At 31.7% G+C, this 22295-nt stretch overlaps 1 protein-coding gene across 1 annotated transcript; it reads right to left on the bottom strand.

Annotated features, from left to right (window-relative positions):
- Positions 1 to 591: 591 nt before the first annotated feature.
- Positions 592 to 1608, bottom strand: LOC120151360 (LOB domain-containing protein 15-like). Its single transcript, XM_039163847.1, has 3 exons — positions 1491 to 1608; positions 1064 to 1319; positions 592 to 977 (listed from the first exon to the last, which is right to left on the bottom strand). The coding sequence occupies exons 1-3, from the start codon at positions 1502 to 1504 to the stop codon at positions 606 to 608; spliced, it is 642 nt and encodes a 213-aa protein (XP_039019778.1). The 5' UTR covers positions 1505 to 1608; the 3' UTR covers positions 592 to 605.
- Positions 1609 to 22295: the final 20687 nt, after the last annotated feature.

Here is a 22295-nt window from a genome sequence, read left to right as displayed (position 1 = left end):
ATGTTTGGGAAGTCACAAAAAAGTTGGGATTTAGTGTAAGAGTTGCAAACACGATGTTATCAATGAAATGATGAGGATGAAGGGTCTATAACGTTGAATATCAGAGGAGTTGTGGAACGGATTAACCTGAGTAGATTATCTTAATGATGCTGGTGATTGTGGTTGGATTATGTTGTGCATTTCGAACTGTGGGTGTGTTTTTGTCTTCGACGTAAGATGCTGTTTTTTCACAGTATACGGCTTAAAATTAACCGAAGTTTAACCCCAACCAACCAAAAAATCAACTAGGACCAATTTTAAACCCCAAAAATATGCAGGGTTCAAGATGCAAATTTAACCAACCACAAAAGTAAATGTACATAAGAAATAACTATGAAAAATGTATTATCTATAGGGAAAACAAGAAATTCAATATATATTATAAAGAGACAAATGTAGAAGAAACGGATACATCAAACAACAATTATAGGTAAAAGGTATATATAGACAGTAATATTTGTGTTACTGAATATGACACAAAGCAATGAAACAAGAATCAATACTCATCTTTTTATTCCGTTTGCTTCATGATAAAGAAAAATAAATATGGGTATGTGTTTTTGATTTCAGTTGTCTAGGTAATACTTGTTATACAAAGTATAGGTAACATTTTCATTTGACATTATGCCATAGTCTGCAGTTGTGGTAGACAACATGGAAGAAGAAAGCGGAGGAAGTGGCGGAGCCGGCGGTGTTGGTGTTTGTGGTGCAGCAATTGTAACAACCCCAGAAGAGAACAAGGCTAAATGGGAAGATTCCCGACACTTGTATTTCATTATCTCGGTCCTCACTGCATTGATCTCGGCTTGTAAAGAATGGACTTGCTGCTGCAGAGCTGCGATTGCACCCATGCAGCCGTAAACGGGGTCTCTCAGTCTCACGTTCGCCTCGTAAACGAGGCTGCTCGCGGCGTCGGCTCTTTGGCTCTCGCGTACTTCCTGAATTTCAACCCCATGAAACTGAATAAAAGAAAATAAAATCTCATGAATGCAGATTTAGAAGATGAAGAAGAAGAATAGTATACCATTAGCATCTTAGAGACGTTGCTAGCACCAAAGACTTTGTGAACAGAAGCAAACTTGTGGGGTTCATGTGGGGAGAAATACGGAGAAAATGGACATTCTTCAGCACATCTACGCCTCAAGAGTTTGCAGGCAGCACATGGTGTAATGGTATTTAGGGTTCCTGGAGGTCCCAGTATGTGTCTTCTTCCCATCTGATGACCAAATGAAACATCTGCTTCTCTCTTTATCTTCTTCCCTATCTCCTCTAATCTCTCCCTAAATATATTACACCGAAACAAAAAACAATAGCTAATTACTATATCTTATAAAAGATGGTTCAAACTATGCACGAGATGTGTATGCGTTGTTAATGACTAACTAAGATTATGAACAAATACTACTAAAAAAATATGGTCCAAAAGGAGAATTAAGTTGATGGGGTGTTACCTTTGTGTGGACATTCAGGCATGCATGTTCTCAAGCATGGAGAACAATTTACTCAGGCTGATAGAGAGGAGAAGAGAAGGAAGAAGAAGGGAATAAGAGAAGGGGGTGAAAGAGTGCTTAAAAGGCAAGATATACAGGAGACAGGTATGTGTATATGGTCTACAGTTTAGAATGGGATTAATAATACTATCGGCAAAATCGATTTATGTAACATTATTTATACATAAAAGTCGATTCTTGGAATTATAATTTGCCTACACACTAAATAATAATAATAATAATAAGAGGAGTGCTTTGAGAGGGAGCTTCAATGGAAGCAAAGTAGAGTGGGAGAAATTGAAGAGGTGATATATATATATATATATATATATATATATATATATATATATATATATATATATATGCCAGTTCTGTCTCTGCTTGCTCACGTGCCAATCCTTAAATGTGTTGACTTTTGGAAAATCAAGCTATTCAACTAGCTTAACCATGTGATGTACGTGTACACATTAATATGAGATAATATTTAACACAAGATTGACTTTAATTAACTAATCCTATTAAAACTGTCATTCATTAATTTATTCTAGTTAAAATTATCATTTTTAAATAAAAATACACATTTAATAATTGTGTCGTTTATATTTTAATTTAATTAATATTCTAAAAGAATATTGATGATAAATCATAGGGAAATGTGGTTCCTTAGGGTTATGGGCAGGCATGTTAGTTTCTTGTCAAAATCAAGAGTCCATCTCTACTTAAATTGATGTTTGGGATACATCAATTCCCTAATCGGAATATAAATTATGATCAAAACTGCCTTGTACTACCCGCAATTTGTTGTTTCAAGATGCCCAAGCGACCTTACATACAGACTTGGAAACACCAACACCACCCTCCTTATCAAGATGTTTAATCAATACTAATTTGAATTCAAAACTACTGTATACAAAATACATCTAGCTATAAATTCTATTCATCTACTTTAATTTATTATAATTTTCCATTTAATTAATATATTTATTTAAAATATTTTTTAATTATCGACAACACGCGTATTTTATCGATACAACCGTCCGAACTTAGATTCAATAACTGAAGTTGTTCAATGGGTTTAATAACCCAATAAAATGTAAGTACATGTTGTTAGTTTAGAAAATTTGAGAGTGTGATATGACTTGAAAGAAATGTTATATCAAAGTGGGTGGTGAAATGGAGAGGGATAAAATTGCTTAGATTTGAAGGGAAAATGCACTTATTTGACCCGTATTTTCAGGCTTACTAAACTAAAGTAATCTCACACACTCAACCTACCAGTATCTCAAATCCCAGAATTTGCCCAATTTCACTGTTGTCTCATGCAATCAAAGCAACTGATAGAACGCTGTAATATTTTTCAACTTCATATACCAAACAAACACTCGTAATACCTATATATATATGTATATATATAGGTCAAGGTGCATGCATCTTATCTGGAAAATTAAAATGGAGAGGAACTTTGGCCCTATCAAGTTAGTCAAATCAGTAGATCACGAATGAACCCAACTTTGAATGTGCAGACTTTTACTTGCTGTCATTCATTCATTTGTGAGTTTGTTCATATATTTTGTTCAAAATGTTGTTTGTCGTATCTCGGTTTGTTTAAATTAAAGACCATGTTAAGAGAGATTTAATAGATTGATTTATTATGATTTCTTGTCAATAATTTAAAACTATTTTGTTAATGAACAAAATATTATGATTTAATGTGTATATATATATAGTGTTATTATTATATACAAAAGTAAAATATTAATATTATTTAGGTTAAAGGAATATTTCTGTCTTTTAGTGGTACTAAATAATAAATTAATTAGTTACTTTAAATGGAATAAAAAATATAAAAGCATCTATGTTTCCATGGTGGGTGTATACGTATTATCAATTGTAAAATATGCAAATAGACTTCTAAGTATAATATATTTTTTATAGTCCGCCAACTACGAAAAGTTATAAATGTTTATCTACCTCAAAAAACTAATAACTTGTTCCGTTGCAATTAAAATTTTAACGTCAAATGATATAGTAGTTAATAAAATTGACATAATAACATATTTAATCTTTAATTTCTATAATTTATTTTAGTTTACACTACAGCAAAATAGGATTTTAGCGGTGTATTTAGTGCCGCTAAAACAATTATGTCAAAAAAACGTCGCCAAATGCGCCGCTGAAATCAACGCTGCAAAAGGTGGAGACATTTTTAATCTAAAACGCCGCTAATGGTTATGATTTGTCGCGACGTTTCTTCCATAAATGCCGCTAAAGATTATAACTTTTAGCGGCGTTGTTAAGAAACGCCGCTATATATATTTTCCTTTTGTGCGTTTGTACAAAACTGCCGCTAAATGTTGTGACATATAGATGCCTTTGTTAAAAAAAATGACGGTAAAAGTCATGACACATAGCGGTGTTTTTATAGTAAAACGCCGCTATTGACAATTCTATAGTGGCTTTTTTGTATAAACGTCGCAAATTATCTAAAACTTTAGTGGCGTTTTTATAGTAAAACACCGCTATTGACAATTATATAATGGTTTTTTGTATAAACGACGCAAATTATCTAAAACTTTAGTGGTGTTTTTTTGTAAAACGCCGGTATTGATTACGTATTTAGCAGCGTTTTTATACAAACGCCGCTAATTAACACAGATTTTGTAACCATTGATTTCCGTTTTTTTGTTACCCAAATTTAAATTTTCAACATGTACCATTATCCAATAAACATGACATCTATAACAACAAACTTTAATTCTATAACAACCAACTTCAAATCCATTATAGTAAATCAAACTTTACATTAACGTAATATGTAATGCAATTCAACATTGTTAAGTAGAATGAACAAAACATATAACTGAAATAAGACCTAAAATGGTGGACTCTGAGGTTGACTTTTTTGTATCATCTGCATTATAGCTTCTAGTCGATTTTCAAATTCTTGACATTTCTGTTGATATGTTGTTTCTCTCTCTGCTTCACTCGCTTCATTTTCGCTTTCATGTTAGCCATTTTTTCATCCATTTCAGCCAATTGTTGTTTTAAACGACTAACTTCTAATTGGGAAGACTGAGTCTATGATGACATGAACTGAAATGAACTGGATCCAAAATATTTGGTGGGAGTAACAAATGATCATTGACAGTGAACCCAACCATATCTTTCTGGACCCAAAACGTCATTAATAACTTGATTTTCGATGTCATCCGCATTAAAAATACCATTATTTAAAGTCGTAGCTTCATACTCTGCCATTTTATCCCTCAATTTTTCCTAATAATAAAGTAAATAATTATTTCAAATAAGAATGTCATATTATAGATATAAATATAACATAATTCAAATCCTCTGTCCAATAAATGTACCATAATTTCTGCAGCTTCAGCAGTCATATGAGTGCCATTCTTTTTTGTATATGTCATGTCGAAGAGTTTGATTCGTCCAACTTTAGAACCCGATGTATTTTCCTACAATGTAGAACAATATAATTAATTTTTGTTAGTATGTACATGGGACTGTAAATCACTATGTGAATAATCTTTAATACCTCATCATTAGCTATACAAGCAAAGCTCTTCGATCCAGCTGTGTGATTAAACTTTTGTTGTTGGCTGCTAGCAACACCAACATGCTCTCAGTCCTACAATTTCAAACAACCACTTATAAAGTCAATATTATAATTCCTTAATATTATTATTGAAAAATATATCATACATGTCCTTTCTTTGAACTCCAAAACCTGATTGTATCTTCCCATTGATACTTGAGCATTCCAGGTGGGACAGTTTGTAGCTTCTCTTCAAGGCTGAGATCATTCTTGAAGTATTTCTTTTTAATAAAATCTTGTGGTCTCTCCATCTCTTCCCTAACACTTGCTTCAAATAATCGTCAGAGACCTCTAAAGAAAATTTCTCCTACACATAACATAAGTGTTCAAAGTAAGTATAAATTATTATTAAATTGTTATGAATTATCTATTATAATGACATTATTAACTTAACAAAATCCAAAGCCTGATTTTTCTTACTATTTGGCATTTCACGCCATGACTCATAATTGATCGGTAAAAGATTAGCATTACGTGCAACCATGCCTAAGTAACCGAATAGAAGACATGTTTCTGGGGCAATAGGTTGACCGAAATCGTTTCTTGAAACTTTCACACGGTGCCCAGGAGGAAGTTGGTATAATTCCTTCAACGTTATAGGCCCTATAGTCTTGCGTGTTCCAACATTTTCAACAATATAAGAAATAATTAAATGTAAATTTTCAAAATGAACAAACAATTAAAGAAATTGTCGAGCATTACCTTGAATTTCTACAGCTTCTTCAACAGTAATAGAAACTTCCGAAGAGTCAACAACATTCGATTCCTCATTATTTTTTTGTTCATACTCTTGAGAAGCTTGAACAATCCGCAAATCATATATTTTTCTCCTGTGCATGATATATGTATTAAACAAACAACAATTTTAGTAAGAAAATGATTTCATTAATGAATATATTGAAGGACAACATGTTATAAGTTATAATATTATAATTAATAAATTAAGATATAAAATCTTACTACATTCTTATGTCATATCAATTGTCATAAATATCTTCACCAACGTCCTCCCGAACCCATTGAAATTGTGTAGTATTAGTGATATTTTCATCTAAGTTTTGTGCTATAAAAGGTAAATATTTTGATCTTGTTTCAATGTCATCTCTACTTCCATCCCCGATGTCTATCAAGTCTCTGGGGGTATTACGAAGCACAATATACCAACCCTCATCCATTGGATCGTGACAGTAAAAACTTGTTTCACTTGATAAGAAAATACATATGGCTCATCCATCAATCATTGACCAGTGTGAATTAATCGAGAGAAATTCACCATTGTAAAACTGAATTTATCTCTTTTTATGCCTCGAGTAGTGTTTATATCAACCCAGTCACACCGAAACAACACAACCTTTCGTTTTCCATAATAATCTAACTCAATAATGTCCGTAAGAATTCCATAATAATCTACATCTCCCTCCAAAAAATGATTGTCCCTGGCACTAGCATAACTTGTAGTTGAAGAAGTAACTACTACTCCACAATTTTGTGTCTTCCTTAATCTTTCACGAGATTTTGTGTGGAACCTGAACCTATTAATGAGGAAGGCATTATATATTTTAACAATTCTATTCGAACCTTGAGAAAGCCATTTTAACAAGTATAACAGGCCAAGTACTATACGAAGTACTCATGATTTTGAAAGGATTAAACGCATCAATTGCAAGACCGAGCCTGACATTTTGAGGATCTCTAGCAAAACTTGGAAACTTGTTGTCAAATGACTTCCAAGTTAAAGAATCCGCAGAATGTCATAATAATCCGTCATCGGTTCTTCCATCATGATGCCACCTCATAGACTCAACAGTCTTGGAGGACATAAAAAGTCTTTAAAACCTATGTATGAGAGAAAAATACCACAAAATCTTTATCGGTTTCTTTCTTGATCGTGCTTCAACTTCATCCTCACTCACATTTTCTACGTCTCTATTCATCCATCGAGATTTTCCGCATACATGACAAGACTCCTGATTTTTTCGATCACCCCAATACAACATACAATCATTCGGAAAACTATGAATTTTCTCATATCCAAGACCCAAATATTTTATCATTTTTTTCATATATTTGCATGATTGAGGGATTTTTGCAAAAGGAAACATTTCTCCTAGAAACTCTAACAATTGCATAAAAGAGTTATCAGTCCACCCTCCCAAGCATTTTAAGTTGAAAAGAATAATACAGAAAGATAGCTTTGAATATTTTGATCCCTCATAAAGTTGTTCATTCATTTCATTAAGCAACTTGTAAAACTTTGCCGCTTCTCCATTTGGCTCTTCAGCACATCCACTTCTTCCCATCTCAGTGAAATCATTAACATCATTGTCACAATCATTTTCTGTAACAGATTGATGATGATTATGTATATTAAATACATCTCGAAACATACATTCCATTTCATATTCTCTAACAGATCGATGGTGAGAACTAGCAGGATAAGTCGAATAACTCGTGGAAGAAGATCTATCAGATATAAACTCTCCATGAAATATCCATTTTCTATACCCCCGAACAAATCCAAAAACAACTAGATGCTCATACACAACTTCACGAATGTGCCAATTAATATTAGCACACTTCTTACAAGGGCATAGAATCATATTCTCTTGGCTTGCATTCACAAAAACTAAATTTAGAAAAGTTTCGACTCCATTTCGATATTCGTCACTTACCCTTGAGAAATCCATCCAACTCTTATCCATTTCATATTTCTGGAATTTTAATTTCAAATGTTAATTGCTAATATTATAGAGAAAGTTAGAACTTAAACATAAGCATTACATTTAATTGCACAATTTATATTATTATTAAATTGGAAATGAAAAAAGGCATTGCGACTACTATGTACATGGGACCAAGGGTCAATCCCTAAAATACTTTTATGGGGAGTTAAATTTAATTTCTTAAATTTTGAAACATTAATAATATAATTTAATTTATTATCATTATTGTTATAATTGTATATTTAAAAAAATTATAATTTTAGTTCTTAAATTTAAGGTTTTTAAAGGACCAAAGTTATATTTATACAATCTATTTTTTATAGTTGCATATTGGTATAAATATGATCTATAATTTATTATCATTATAGTTGTATATTGGTATAGATATTATCTATAATTTATTTATAAACCTTATAGCATAAAATGTGTCTATGAAAGGGGGGGGCTGCTGAAACAAAGCGCCTTGTTCCTAGAGTCCATGAACCCTATACGTTTAGGTGTGCCTTTTAAAACTAAGCTCTAAGTGAGACAAAAGATAAGAGATATCTGAGTGGCCAAAAATCGAGTGATTTAATTAAATTATCATTGCACTGTAAAGTGGTCAGTTTGGTTCACTCACATGTAGATTGTGGTTATCGCCAAGAACAACGAGACATTTTGCTATGTTAATTAGGACAAATGAAGGGGTCTTCAATCCAGTTCCTGATATTCAGCAAAAAAGAATGAAAAAATAAAGTGAGAACTATGCAGTGGATATAAATGTTTACAAGAAACCATGAGGAGATGATCCACAAGGAAATACAAACATGAAACTCATATAAGAAAAACAACTTTTATGAATTTATGATACTTGTGTTTTGTTAAAAATCAATAAAGGTGAAAGTAAGGCATTGAAGATTAATATGTTGGCTAATAGTGCAATATAAGAATCACAAAGATGATGGAGGTTCATAAGAAGCGTACAAGTTGAGAAAAAGACAATAACCATTACAAAAATTTGCTACAAAAGTGTATTCATAGACCTCTCCAAGAAGTGCAGCCGATAGCATTTAGAAATTAGAATCACCGTTGTTCAATAAACTACAAATCAAAAACTGGATACGAACAATAACCATAAACTACAAATCCTTATTATATTAATCACCTTGTAGCAGTGAGAGAGTGTTGTATGGTATGTAGGGATGTAAATGTGACATTTGTACTCCTAAGTTAATAGTCGTGAGAGAGTGTTGTATGGTATGTAGGGATGTAAATGTGACATTTGTACTCCTAAGTTAAAACCCATACTAACTTTCAAAAATAAATATCAAAGGCAAAAGTATTGTAACCCCCAGACCGATATGGGTAACCCGATCCAATATGGGTTGTCACATTAGGGCCACCGGAGCGACCCACTGTAAAAACAGCGGAAATTTTAAAACTTTTCTTAGAACTTGTAAACTCATAAAATCATTTATGAGTACAAAATAAAAGTTATCAATATTCAAAATAAAACAGATTTTCAGACTCGTATATAAAACAAAATACAATTACATGCCCCCTAATCACATGTACCATACTCTGCAAGCAACACCGGAAGAGCTTCCTTACTGATGTCGATAGATGCACTGGTATGATTCTTTTAACCTGAAAAGGTGAGTAACATAGTGAGCTTTAGAAAGCTCAGTAATACAGAACTACCAGATGATGCTGAAGAACGTGCATATACAGATAAACATATATTCCCTTATTGGTTCAGATATCTACAGATTTCTTTAGTTGAGCTGAGGTCTCATTGATATTTCAAGTATTAACAGATAGTATTCTGTTCTGATGGAAAATATTTGGGATGTTTAGGTTCAAGAGATCAGAATAGGTTTTCTAGTGTGTTCCCAAAAATCATGTAACTTTTCAGATCTTTTTAAAACACACATATATATATATATATATACCCCCATCCGTCAAGTCCAAAATATGTAGGTTCCCCATAACCATACACCCACCGTCAAGTCCAGTAAAGCCCTGAGCACACAGCTGAGGAGCCGATAAGTAAGGCCTTGAGCACACAACCGAGGAGCCTCCAGGTATACTTCCTCCAACATTACCCCCAAGTAAAATATGTCCATCCGTAAACGGATATATCAAAAATCAAAACATAAATCAGATCAAGTATCATATCAAAATCTAGATCAAGTATCAGATCATAATCCAAGTCAAGTATCAGATCAGAATCCATGTCAAATATCATATCAGAATCCATGTTAAGTATCAGATCAGAATTCAAATCGAAAATCAGATAAAATATTCATGTGAGTAGGGAACACACCAGAGTTTATAGATATTATTTAGAGATACTGGATAATCTTATCGGGTAGAGAAATATGAATCTTCAGTTTACCGATAGAATGTCGGAAGTTAGAATCACTATTTGAAAAGTTCATTAACTGACAGAATCATCAGTTATTCATGATATGATTTATCGGGATCATCTTATTCGGACATTTTTCTGAAGCTCTATGAAATCTGAAGGTATTCAGAATCTTTACAATCTATGACGATTAATCCGATTGTCGAACAACTCCATATGAATAGCTCCCATAACCAATACTTATCAACTTGTCAATTCATTAACCTTCCATGGTATTTACTCTTTAATACAAATATTCTTATCCACAGATCATCTTCTGAGTCATCACTGAATAGATCTTAAGGAGACAAACAAATATTCTAATGGTCTTTATTTCATTTTCATGTTTCAAGTATACCAGGAAATGCTGACGTACTTGATTTATGGTTCATAATTCATAGAGACGATACATCATATAAGTTCATCCGAGTTTCCAAACTTATTCCAATCTCTTACTTAATCCTCAGTCTTTGAGTTACTTAGTTCATTTAGCAGTCAAGTCCTTTACAGTTACTTCAGGGTTTTCCATAGTAATTCAGTCTTCTGAATTTTAGATACATATTGCACTTCCGTTCAATTCAATTTGGTAGTCGTAGTTGATTTGTCTAATGAATATCCACTTCTTAATATTGAATGCGATCTAGAGTTTAGATGAGCTGAATACTTTCAAAATTATCATCAAGCCACACTTGAGAACATGAACACACATTCAAGTAATATCTATGTCGTCCAGGTACTGACATATCATTACGATTGATCAACTCACTTAAGTTGTGTTCCATAACCTTTAAAGGTAGTCCAACACCTATGCTTATTTGGATTACTAAATTAATCCAAGACATTTACTTATTCTAGGTCATAAGGGTTTTTTGGTCATTTTGATGCTCAGTCTTATTCCATTCATTTCAGAGCTCGAGGATATCCAATCATTCATGAGCTTGGTGATATTCTTGGGTCATTTTTATTGTAGGGGTATTTTTGTCATTTTATAGATCTACGGTATTTCAATCTTTTGCCTCCATCCGGTCTTATTATTTAATTCCAATTTATCATCTATTCCAGTCCCTTCGAACAATTCTGATAAAAGAGCACCCTCCGATAAATTGTTCTTCAGGTATTTACTCATAACTTGGATATTTTCGGGTCAAGTGCTTTCTCAGATTTTTACCAACGGAATATCAAGAAATTTTCTGCACTAAGTCATGATCTTAACAATCAAATTCGTACTTAATCAAGTTAAGTACAAGTCGTCAAAGTACTTTCTTATTCAGGGTCAACTCGGACTATTTTACCTATCAAGGGCATTTTCGTAATTTCTTAACCAGATAATTTTGATATTAGCTCTTAACGAAAATAATTATAATTTAAAGATCATATGGTCAATTGCTTTCCCGAACATTCTCTGATCTTTATTCCTTAACACACTTCTAGCATCTTGCGCAGACCCTTTTTGATGTTAAAAACCAGTTATCCAAATTTTCTAAACAAAGCTATTATTTCTTATGCACATATGTAATTATATCGGATCAATATGTCTTTTCAGAGTTATTAACCAACTTCCAGAGACAATTCTTATCATCTTACAATATAAGGGTATTTTCATAATTTTACCCTACCAGAGTATTCTCATAATTTCCCATCCAAGTACCTTTAACATTTAACCTTTGATGATATAAAATATAATTTACAAGTCCATGGCTGATTTCTTTATCACTAATCACAAACTTGTAATTCAATTATAACAATCTTTCAATCTCTTATATTAGACATTGGTTCCGTATTCAGTTACAGAATTTTACCATATTCATATCGAGTGAATAAATTATTCAACTCCACAAAAGTGACCAACATTATCTTATTCATGCATTTACCAATATCAACTTGCTCCATAAAGCATAAAGAGGTAGTAAAGTATTACCTCGATTTTCGTGAAATACTGATCGACCATATAAATTCCATTCGAACGTCCTTGATCTTGAAATCATCTTCCAATAATTCCTCATATACATATCAACATAAATTATATAAAAAACGGAGCTTAATTATGAAAAACAGATCAAATCGGATGATAAATCAGTGCAAAACAGCTTACTGGGTTCGAATTTGGCAAAACGGACTTTAGATTCAGGACGTCGAAATCATAAAATGACTTTTTGAAAATTTAGAATTTTCGATCAAAATCAAGGTCAACGGGTTTGACTGCCAATTTCGAGGCATTCGGGTCTGAATTTCGAAAAAAGAAACTGCAGAATCGGATTCGGAACGTCAGAAAATGTCAGGATAGGTGTACTCAGTCAAAGTCAAAGGTCGTTTAATGCCCGGTCAAAGCCCGTTAAAGTTTTGGTCAACTTCGGTAAACAGTCAACGGGTCGGGTCGGGTTGGAACCGATCAAAACAGTGCACGTGGGAACATTTCCGGCGGCTTATAAATCACGGAAAAATTTCTAAAAATTATTTTGAATGATTTCGAGGTACTTACAAAGCTCGGTTCAAATTTTTGAATGGCGGAGTGCTCGATTTCAACAAATCAAAAACTTTGACCTCTTCACCTCCTCACGCGCCGTCGTTGATGGAGACCAAGGATGACACTGGCAGACTCGGAACGATGCAAGGAACACGATGGTGCGAGAGCTGTCGTAAACGGATGATCGGATCGTCGTGAATCGACGAAAAACCAATTGAAATCGAGTTATTACCGACGATACTTCCGACTGAAATTAACGACGAACGGCGATAATTCACGACAAAAGGTTTGAGGGGTTTTGTTCCTCGGTCGACAACGAACACGATGATAGTTTCGGTTCATCGATCAGAGGTCGGACGACGATTAGATCGGAGTTGAAAGGAGGGTTGTTAGATAGAAAAACTGAGAAATATTTCTGCTGAACATAAAGGGAGAGATTTATAATTATCTCTAAAATAAAAATGGTTAAATCATGGGTTTAGTCACTGAATTTCTGGCATTTATCAAAACGGACTGCCAACTTTGAAATTTTATAATTTAATCCACCATTTCTTTCAAAATACTAGTTAAATCTAATATTTTATAATTTCTAAAATTTAACCCCTAAATTGGGGTGTTACAAGTATGATGTAAGCGTACAGATGGACGGAAAAGCTCCTCTGATGGCCTGTGGTTGTCTAAAGTGCATTGGGAATTAAAATTTCTAAACAACTTAAAATTTCTAAAAAAAGAACACAAGAAAATCTGAATCAAACATACTTGGATTTGAGAATTTTGTTGTGATGTAGATTATTTAATAAGTACATAGACCGAAGAAAACAAAACGCAGAGGTATTTAAGATGGTTTAACAACAATTTTCATATAAATAGCTCAACGATATACCTAGACCACTAGAAGTCAGTGAAAGATAATGTTTTGCTCTTGCAATTGCATCTGCGGGAAATAGACATCCTACATTATAATCATCTAGCAGAAATGGAGCTTGGCACAGAGCAACCACCTGCAGTAGCACATATTTATTGGATCAAATACATGCTATTAACAACTGAATGAGCAAAACACAGATTAATCCCAATAGCTGAAAACTGAACTACATAGAACTTAAATATACCTGGAGAGGGAAAGACTGATTTTTGTCCAAGAGCATAAGGGTTGCCAACATTTGTGAAAATAATCTGTAGATACAAAAATAAAGCCACGAAACAAATTAACATATACACGTCAGTTTTGTAACTGAAAATATAATGGCTCCATGTTTTTCGAGCCCAATTCACTAATCACATGCAAAATCCTTAGCCATATTTCCAAAAACACCAAAAGTCTAAAATTATGGAAAAAAACATACTTCCCAGCACATAGGGGACTCTTGTAAACTATAGGGATAACATATACTGCATAGAGGTTTATGCAGACATTTTAATTTGCGTTCGACGATAAGAATTCCCTCGAGAAAAGTTCAGACAAACAATGAATATGGAATCAACTCATCAAGGCAGGCATTTAACTAGTAAACTCTTAAAACACTAAATATCCTACAATTCCAAAAAGAACAGAAAATCACAAGAACAAGTTCTGGGCTGTAAATAAGAACTATACTAATAATGATAATTTCTGAAAAATGTATAAGAACAATTTGGAATTTACACATTCTCAGTTGACAACAAAGAGCGTGCCTTGAAGTTTTGACAACACAACTAATAAACAAACATCACTTTCCTACATTAATAACAACACTTCTGGTTATCCAATATCTCAATTCAAACTCGGAATCGTTTCTAAACCCTAATCCCAACTTTCTAATCAGATATTTCATAGTGATAGAACCAAGCAGAGGAAAATAATTTAAGGGCACCAAAAGTTTTGACCCATAGGGGAAAAAATTTATTCTCACTTTCCCATAAACACAAGATCATTTCGGTTTCATATCTTGTACATGGAATGAAAAATCAACAATGACGAAACCTAATCAAATTTGAACCTTTACAACCCTAACAACTGAGATCAATAAACGGATTTATTACTCTAATATGGAAGGGAAAAAATCGACGACATACCTGATGGTCGGCAGTTGGTGACCAGACTGGCAACGACGGCGTGATGCACAGTCAGATTTCTGATAAGAGTTAAAAGGAAGAAGAACGTTCGAATAACATTAGGGATTTGAATCCCTGTATGTTAAAGTACTGATCAGTAGCGGTATTTTTTTACGTAAACGCCACTAGGTTATATGACAATCATTGCGTTTGGTATTAAAACGCCACTAAAATACAGGGCGATCGTGGCCCTTACCGACAAACACAACCTTATACTATTCAATAACGGCGTTTTTGTTTAAAACACCGCTAATGTACCTACCTATTGTGACGCTACTCCGCAAACGCCACTAAAGTAAGAGTCTTTTGCGGCGTTTCATCAGAAAAACGCCACGAGTGTCTATCAAAAACAAAATTTTCCTCAGCATCAAAGTACAATATTTAGCGTCGTTTGTTCTTAAAAAGCCAATAAAGTACGAGTATTTACCGACATTTGTTCAAAAAATGCCATTAAAGTATAATATTTAGCTGCATTTGTGCTTAAAACGCCACTAAAGAACGAGTATTTAGTGGCATTTATATACAAACGCCACTAAAGTACGAGTTTTTAACGGCGTTTATACAAAAATGCCACTAAAGTACGAGTATTTACCAACATTTATTCAAAAAATGTCACTAAAATACGAGTCTTTAGATGCGTTTGTACAAAAATGCCACTAAAGTACAATATTTAGCGGCGTTTATATAAAAACGCTACTAAAGTACGCGTATTTACTGGCATTTGTTCTAAAACGCCGATAAAAACCCATTTTATTGTAGTGTTAGTCGCAATTTAAAAAACTAACTCTCGTTATTTTAATATTCAACCAATCTAATTCCTATAAAAATTTGAATTCAATTGATCATATCATCAATAAGTTTATTTTGTAACTTTTCAGTAATTCGTTTGAACCATTAGTCAACTAATAGTTTTAATCTAAACAAAAGCTATTTTGATCAAAATTAAGATATTGAGTCTTATTGAAAGGTGAAAATATTCAAAATTACAATAATACATTTATCATTGTAAATTAAATATATAATTTGGATATTTTCCTCTAACATTCAAACTAATCACTTTAGATCATACAATGACCATACATGAAAAAGTTTAAAACTCAACCAAAAGACTCGAACAAAAATATATATGAATAAATATGACTGTATCGACAAACGAACCACAAAAGAAGATTAAGCTACTAAAACACCATCGAGAACCAAAAATCAGAGCCAATCATCGTGAGAAACTATCTACGAATTCAAAGTCACGTATCCAAATTCAATCTGAGGGTATTAGGAAAGATCAATTGGATTACAAATAAACATCATCTTGATCAGTCGTGACATTGTCAAATCCAACATTGAGAAAACATAATAAAAAGAACGACCAAACGACTGAAAAAGAAGACGGAAAATGTGTCACAAAGGTAGAGAAAATCGTGCCACAAAGAAAAAAAAAATTTATTAAAAAATTAAAAACAAAAAAAAAACAATGGTAAACAATCAATATCAAAATCAATACAAATTCCAGCTAAATAAAATCAAAGAAAAAAATTGATTAATTTATAGAAAGTGACACAAACACTAAAGAGAAAAAAGAGATAGCCGTTAAGAATTTTCAAATATATATAAATTAAATGTTACTAAGATTAATCGATTGTATAAAATAATCCATTATTAACATACCAAATAACTATTGGGTAAAGTGTTAGGTATGACTCATAAATATACCGGTAAAGAGGACAAAGGATAGAGCGGAGTGAGCGAAGCAGCAGCCTGAAGGTTTCACTTAACCTGGAAACGAGCATTTAGTTTGCAGATTGAAGAAATATTTGTACGAGTTGAAACAGTCTCCGAGACAATGGTACAAACGGTTTGACTCCTATATGATCAAGATTAGCTACAAGCGATGTGAGTATGATTGTTGTGTCTATGTTAAGAGCCTTGATGATGGTTCTTTTATTTTTATGTTATTGTATGTTGATGATATGTTAATTGCTGCGAAAACATGGATGATGTTATCGGTTTGAAAACTTTATTGAGTCAGGAATTTGATATGAAAGATTTAGGTGTTACAAAGAAAATTCTTGGAATGAAAATTTACAGGGACAGAGACTCAAGGAAACAGTGGCTATCTCAACGGGGTTATGTTGAGAAAATGCTATAAATGTTTGCGATGAGTATCGTAAAACCAATGAGCACTCCATTGGCGAATCACTTTAAGCTTTCATCATAACAGTGCCGTAAGACATATAATGAAGCTAAAGATATGGCAAATGTTCTGTATTCTAATGATGTTGGATGCTTGATGTATGCAATGGTATGTACTCGTCCTAATTTAGCTCGTGTTGTTAGTCAAGTTTGTAAGTACATGTCTAAACCTGGTAAGTAACATTGGGAAGCAGTCAAGTGGATCTTTAGGTACTTAAAGGGTAATGTGGGACATGGAATTGATTTTTTTAGTCAGCGGGATAATCCTTTGGTTGTAGGATATGTGGATTCAGACTATGCGGGTGATTTGGATAATAGAAGATCTACGACATGGTATGTCTTTACTCTTGGTGGAGGGCCTATTTGTTGGAAGTCTATTGTTCAGTCTGTTGTGGCATTATCTACAACTGAAGCTGAATACAAGGCAGCAGCTGAAGCTGCAAAAGAAGCTTTATGGCTTACCGGTTTAGTGAAGGAGTTGGGTGTTCAGCAAGGTGGAGTTCACTTGGCTAAGAATCAGATATATCGTGCTATAACTAAACATATTGATGTAAGTTTTAACAAGATCAGAGAGTTGGTTGCATCTGGAGAGATTTTGTTTCAGAAGGTACATATTGATGAGAATGCCACTGATATGTTCACCAAGCTAGTTATGATAGACAAGTTTATGCATTGCTTGGACTTGTTGAATGTTTCGAGTTGTTAAATAAGTAAGGTAACCCAACCCACATTGAATGTCTCCTAAAGGGCAGGATATTAGCCAAGGTGGAGATTTGTTATGTATGGCTCATAAATATACCGGTAAACCCCTCGGTACGGTATAGGGTTATTTTTATAAATATGTACCAAGGTTTATTTATTATAAAAGGAGATGTAACCAAAACCTATGAAACATTGAATAAATATTCTAGCGCCGCCTAGGGCACCGAGGACGTAAACACATTGCTGAACCTCGTTAAAATTCTTGTGTTCTTTATGTTTTTTTTACCTGATTATTCAACATAAAGTATACAATTGGTCTTTAATTATAGGGTACTATTTTATTAAGTTATTAGACTACTAAAAGTTACAAAATAGCCTTTCGATTAAAGAGTGTTGCTCTGTTGACTCTCTAGTTAGACTATTAAAAATTACATAATGATCATTTGACTGTTTATTATGTTCTAAACTCGTCATTTTCCTTTAAAATGTGGACGGTATTCTAAGCTGAATGTTAACATGCTTATTGTGATATGATAAAATTTGATCATAGAATCTCAAACAACTATCAAATTCCAATCATTATATTAACATATAGCTCAGACGACCACTAATTTCTTAATAGAGAAGGACGAGTTTGGAACATAATGAATATTCGGGTGATCATTTTTGTAAATTTTAATAGTCAATGGACTCAACAAAGCAACATTCTATAATTAAATCATTTTGTAACTTTTAATAGTCGAGGGACTTAATTGAACAATATTTTATAGTCGAGAGATTATTTGTATACTTTACGCATAATTATTCTAAAATCCTTAAAGATGACGTTATTAATTAGACTATTTTTGTTTATTCGGAGATTGCTTTAATTTCCTTTACCCAAGAGTCCAATTACCAATAACTAGGGGTGTTCATTTTCAGATTCGGATATTATCCGATCCGAAATTTCTGATATTCCAAAAATAAGGATCATTAAAATCATGATCCGTATTCGATTCGAAAAATCAGATATATCTGAAAATTTGGGTATGATATCCGGATATCCAAATCCGAATATAAATTTTAATTAAAAAATAATTTAAATTTAATATATTGTGACTTTATGTAATATATTTTATACTACTATTAACTAAAATATGTTTTAACAATTTCATGATAAATTCTTAATATTTCATTCAATTTGAAAAAAAAATAAGATAAAAAGTACGAAAAAAAATTAATAATTCATATTGATGAACACCAGAACTTATTGGATTAAATCTGCAAGGCATTAAGGCTTTGTGACTAGTGGCTGGGCGTTCGGCATTTTAATTTTCACGTTGGATGACTAGTGGCCGGAGCATTAGGATTTTACAGGCTAGGGACGGGTTGGTTGGCTAGGATAGCTGGGCCTGGGTAAAATATTTTAAAGGCCCAATTTTATCTGATTTTCGGATAATCAGAAATTAATCTTTAGCCAATCCTTATTCGAATTTTTCTGAATATACGATCTGAACTATCCTAAAATTAAAAAAAATTTGATAAAATATCTAAAATTTTAGATCAAATCGACGAATCAATAGATCAGATCGATCAAATCGGATTTTTTTACACATCCCAACCTATAACCATGCAAGTACCAAGTAGGTGACACAATACAACCTTATTAATTTGCTGGTATCCTATTAGGTTAGGTCAGGTTGAAGTTGAAGAGGGACAAAACCAACTCCTTGTACTCGCCCATAAATATTCCCCCTCACCGTACCAATGGGTCTAAAAATTAAACAAAGATGGCGGTATCAATTGATTCCTTCGAGTGAAGTTTTATAGTGCGACACTTTAATATAAGGTTAAAATAAGATGTTATCGATTTTGTTATTATTTAAATAATAAAATAGGTAAAAAAATACTTAAAACATTATTATTTTTATCTAAAACATCAATTTTTTAATATTTTCGGTAAAAGTGCCCAACAATAACAAAACTGGTAGAAAAATAACAAAACGAGTAGCGTTTTATCAAATCTGGTAAAGCGCCCAATAACAACAAAACCGATAGAAATAATAATGTTTCCGGTCATTTTTTACCGGTTTTGTTATTTAAATAATAACAAAACCGGTAACATATTTTTTAATCGTATATTAAGGCTGCCGGACGTGAACATTTACATTCCTTTGATGGTATTTGTGAGAAGTTGAACCCAATGAATGGTTTTGATAGTAAAATTAATAATATTATTCCTTTTAGATTATTTAAATTCGAATAGTTTTATTTATAGATATATACATTTTTGTTAAATTTAACATTGGATATAAATATTATTTTATAATCAGATTTCTTAGAGAAATATGTGAAATGTAGACCCTCAAAAGGCAAGGGTATGTTGAATTGATTCATCCTACATGATTATTTAATGCCATTTACCAAAGAAAATGGAAGCATGGACTAGAGTGGAGGAATATTTTACTTTACAGAAAAATTCCCAAAATAATAAAGTAAAAGTAAATAATAAAAAAGATAAAGGGTTTTATTTTTTTCTCTTTTTACGGTTAACAAGGCAAACTTGTTGAGTAGGGTTGTAAAATCAAGTAATCGTTCAGGTTTTAGTCGAGTCTTATTAAATCAGGTCAAATCAAATACATGTCGTGTTAGGTCAATTTGATGGTTTGACTCGGATTAGATCGGGTCAAAGTCAAATCAGTTCGAGTCATTTTCATGTTGATTTTACCATCAGATTCAGTTCGGGTTCAGATAAGGTTAATTTCAGTTCGGGTTCAGATAAGGTTAATTTCAGCTCAGGTCAAAACGGTTCAGGTCCAAATTAGTTAAATTCCAGATTAATTCAAGTTCAGATGAAATTCATGTTGGATCTTATTCAGATTGATTCACATCATTGAAAGACAAAATTCATGTTGGATCTTACCGGGTACGAATTGACTTCAGGTCGGGTCATTTTCGAGTTAATTATTTTTCGCCTTTCATGAACGACGAATTATAATTTTTAATTCCATATGATTTGTTGTAAATTACAAAAAAATATAAATAATCGTGAGTCAATTTTAATAAAAAAATATAATTTTAAGGACTAAATTGAAAAACAAGAAATTACATAAAAAAAATTAAATAAATTAACAACACGAATGTATGAGGCATCAAATCGAAATATAAATAAGTATGGGTCAATTTCATATACAAATATAATTTTAATGACTAGATTGAAGTAAATTACAAAATATAAATAAGTATGGGCCGATTTCATATACAAATATAATTTTAAGGACTAAATTGAACAAATGTGAAATTATAAATTAAAATTTAAATAAATTACACAACATATAGGGACCAAATCCAAAATAATTGTAACTAAAATTAATATAAAAATAGATTGAATTGCATTTATTTTAAAAGTTAAGGAAAAAACTAAATCAATTTTTATATATATATATATATATATATATATATATTATAATACGTATGATGAATGTTATGATAATATGATAATGAATGTATATATAATGTACACTATACTTATATCATAAGTGTATATATACATATATAATGTTATGCATACATTATAAATATATACTTTTATATATATATATATATATATACTTATACATATGTATACTATACCTATATGTATAATTACACATACATACACACATATATAAAAGTATCTATATATAGGTATGTATATAAATATATATAAGTATAAAGTATAATATATAAGTATATGTATATATAAGTATATATATATATATATATATCATTAAAAATAAGTGACTAAAATAAAAGATACTAAAATTAATATTCATATTTTATAATTGTGCACATTAAAGAAAGAAGGGAAAATTAAAAGTAATTAGAATGTATATGGTTATAAATTGCATTGAATTGTAAAATTCAAGGAAAGATTTATAATTAGACCATGACTAAAATGAAAGAAATTAAAAACAAAATTACAAAACATAAAACTACTAATTATTAGAGGATCACATTTCTAATTGACCCAAAAATTGGGAATTGAAAAAAGCACCAACATTTGTCCCAAAAAAAATTGTCTTTCCTTTTCTAAATTCTCAAAAAAAAAATCAAATTTTCCTTCTTCCCTCTTCTAAATTCTCAAAAAATCAAATTTTCTCTCTTCTAAATTTTGACCCAAAAAAATTCAATTTGTCAGAATTACTCAAAAGCAAGCTTTCTTTTAAAAAGTTCTCACATCTTTCATGTGAATATATATATATATATATATATAAAAGTTTTTTAATTGATGATTAAATTTAAATTTTCATTCCCAACTAAATTGATCTATATATTTTAAAATTTTAAGTTAAATTATATTTAAATTATTAATTAATTAAAATATATAAATAAATTCAACTTCTATAATGTAATAAAATCATGTTCAATAAATAATAGAAAGTAAAGTTATTAATTTAATTATCATAACTAACCATTTATATTAACTTTTAAAAAACAATCATATTAATTATTATAGTTTATTATAAATTCAAAATTTCACAACTATATCAATTGTAACTTATAAGTTAAGTAAATATCAGTTCAATTTAATAATAGGTCGGATCATTTACAGGTTGAGTCAATTACAGATCAGGTT

This window comes from Hibiscus syriacus, unplaced genomic scaffold (assembly GCF_006381635.1).
Source record: "Hibiscus syriacus cultivar Baekdansim isolate YM2019G1 unplaced genomic scaffold, ASM638163v2 tig00111053_pilon, whole genome shotgun sequence".
Taxonomy (NCBI): domain Eukaryota; kingdom Viridiplantae; phylum Streptophyta; class Magnoliopsida; order Malvales; family Malvaceae; genus Hibiscus; species Hibiscus syriacus.
The sequence above is the reverse complement of the archived record's forward strand: the minus strand, read 5'-3'. Positions and strand labels throughout refer to the sequence as shown.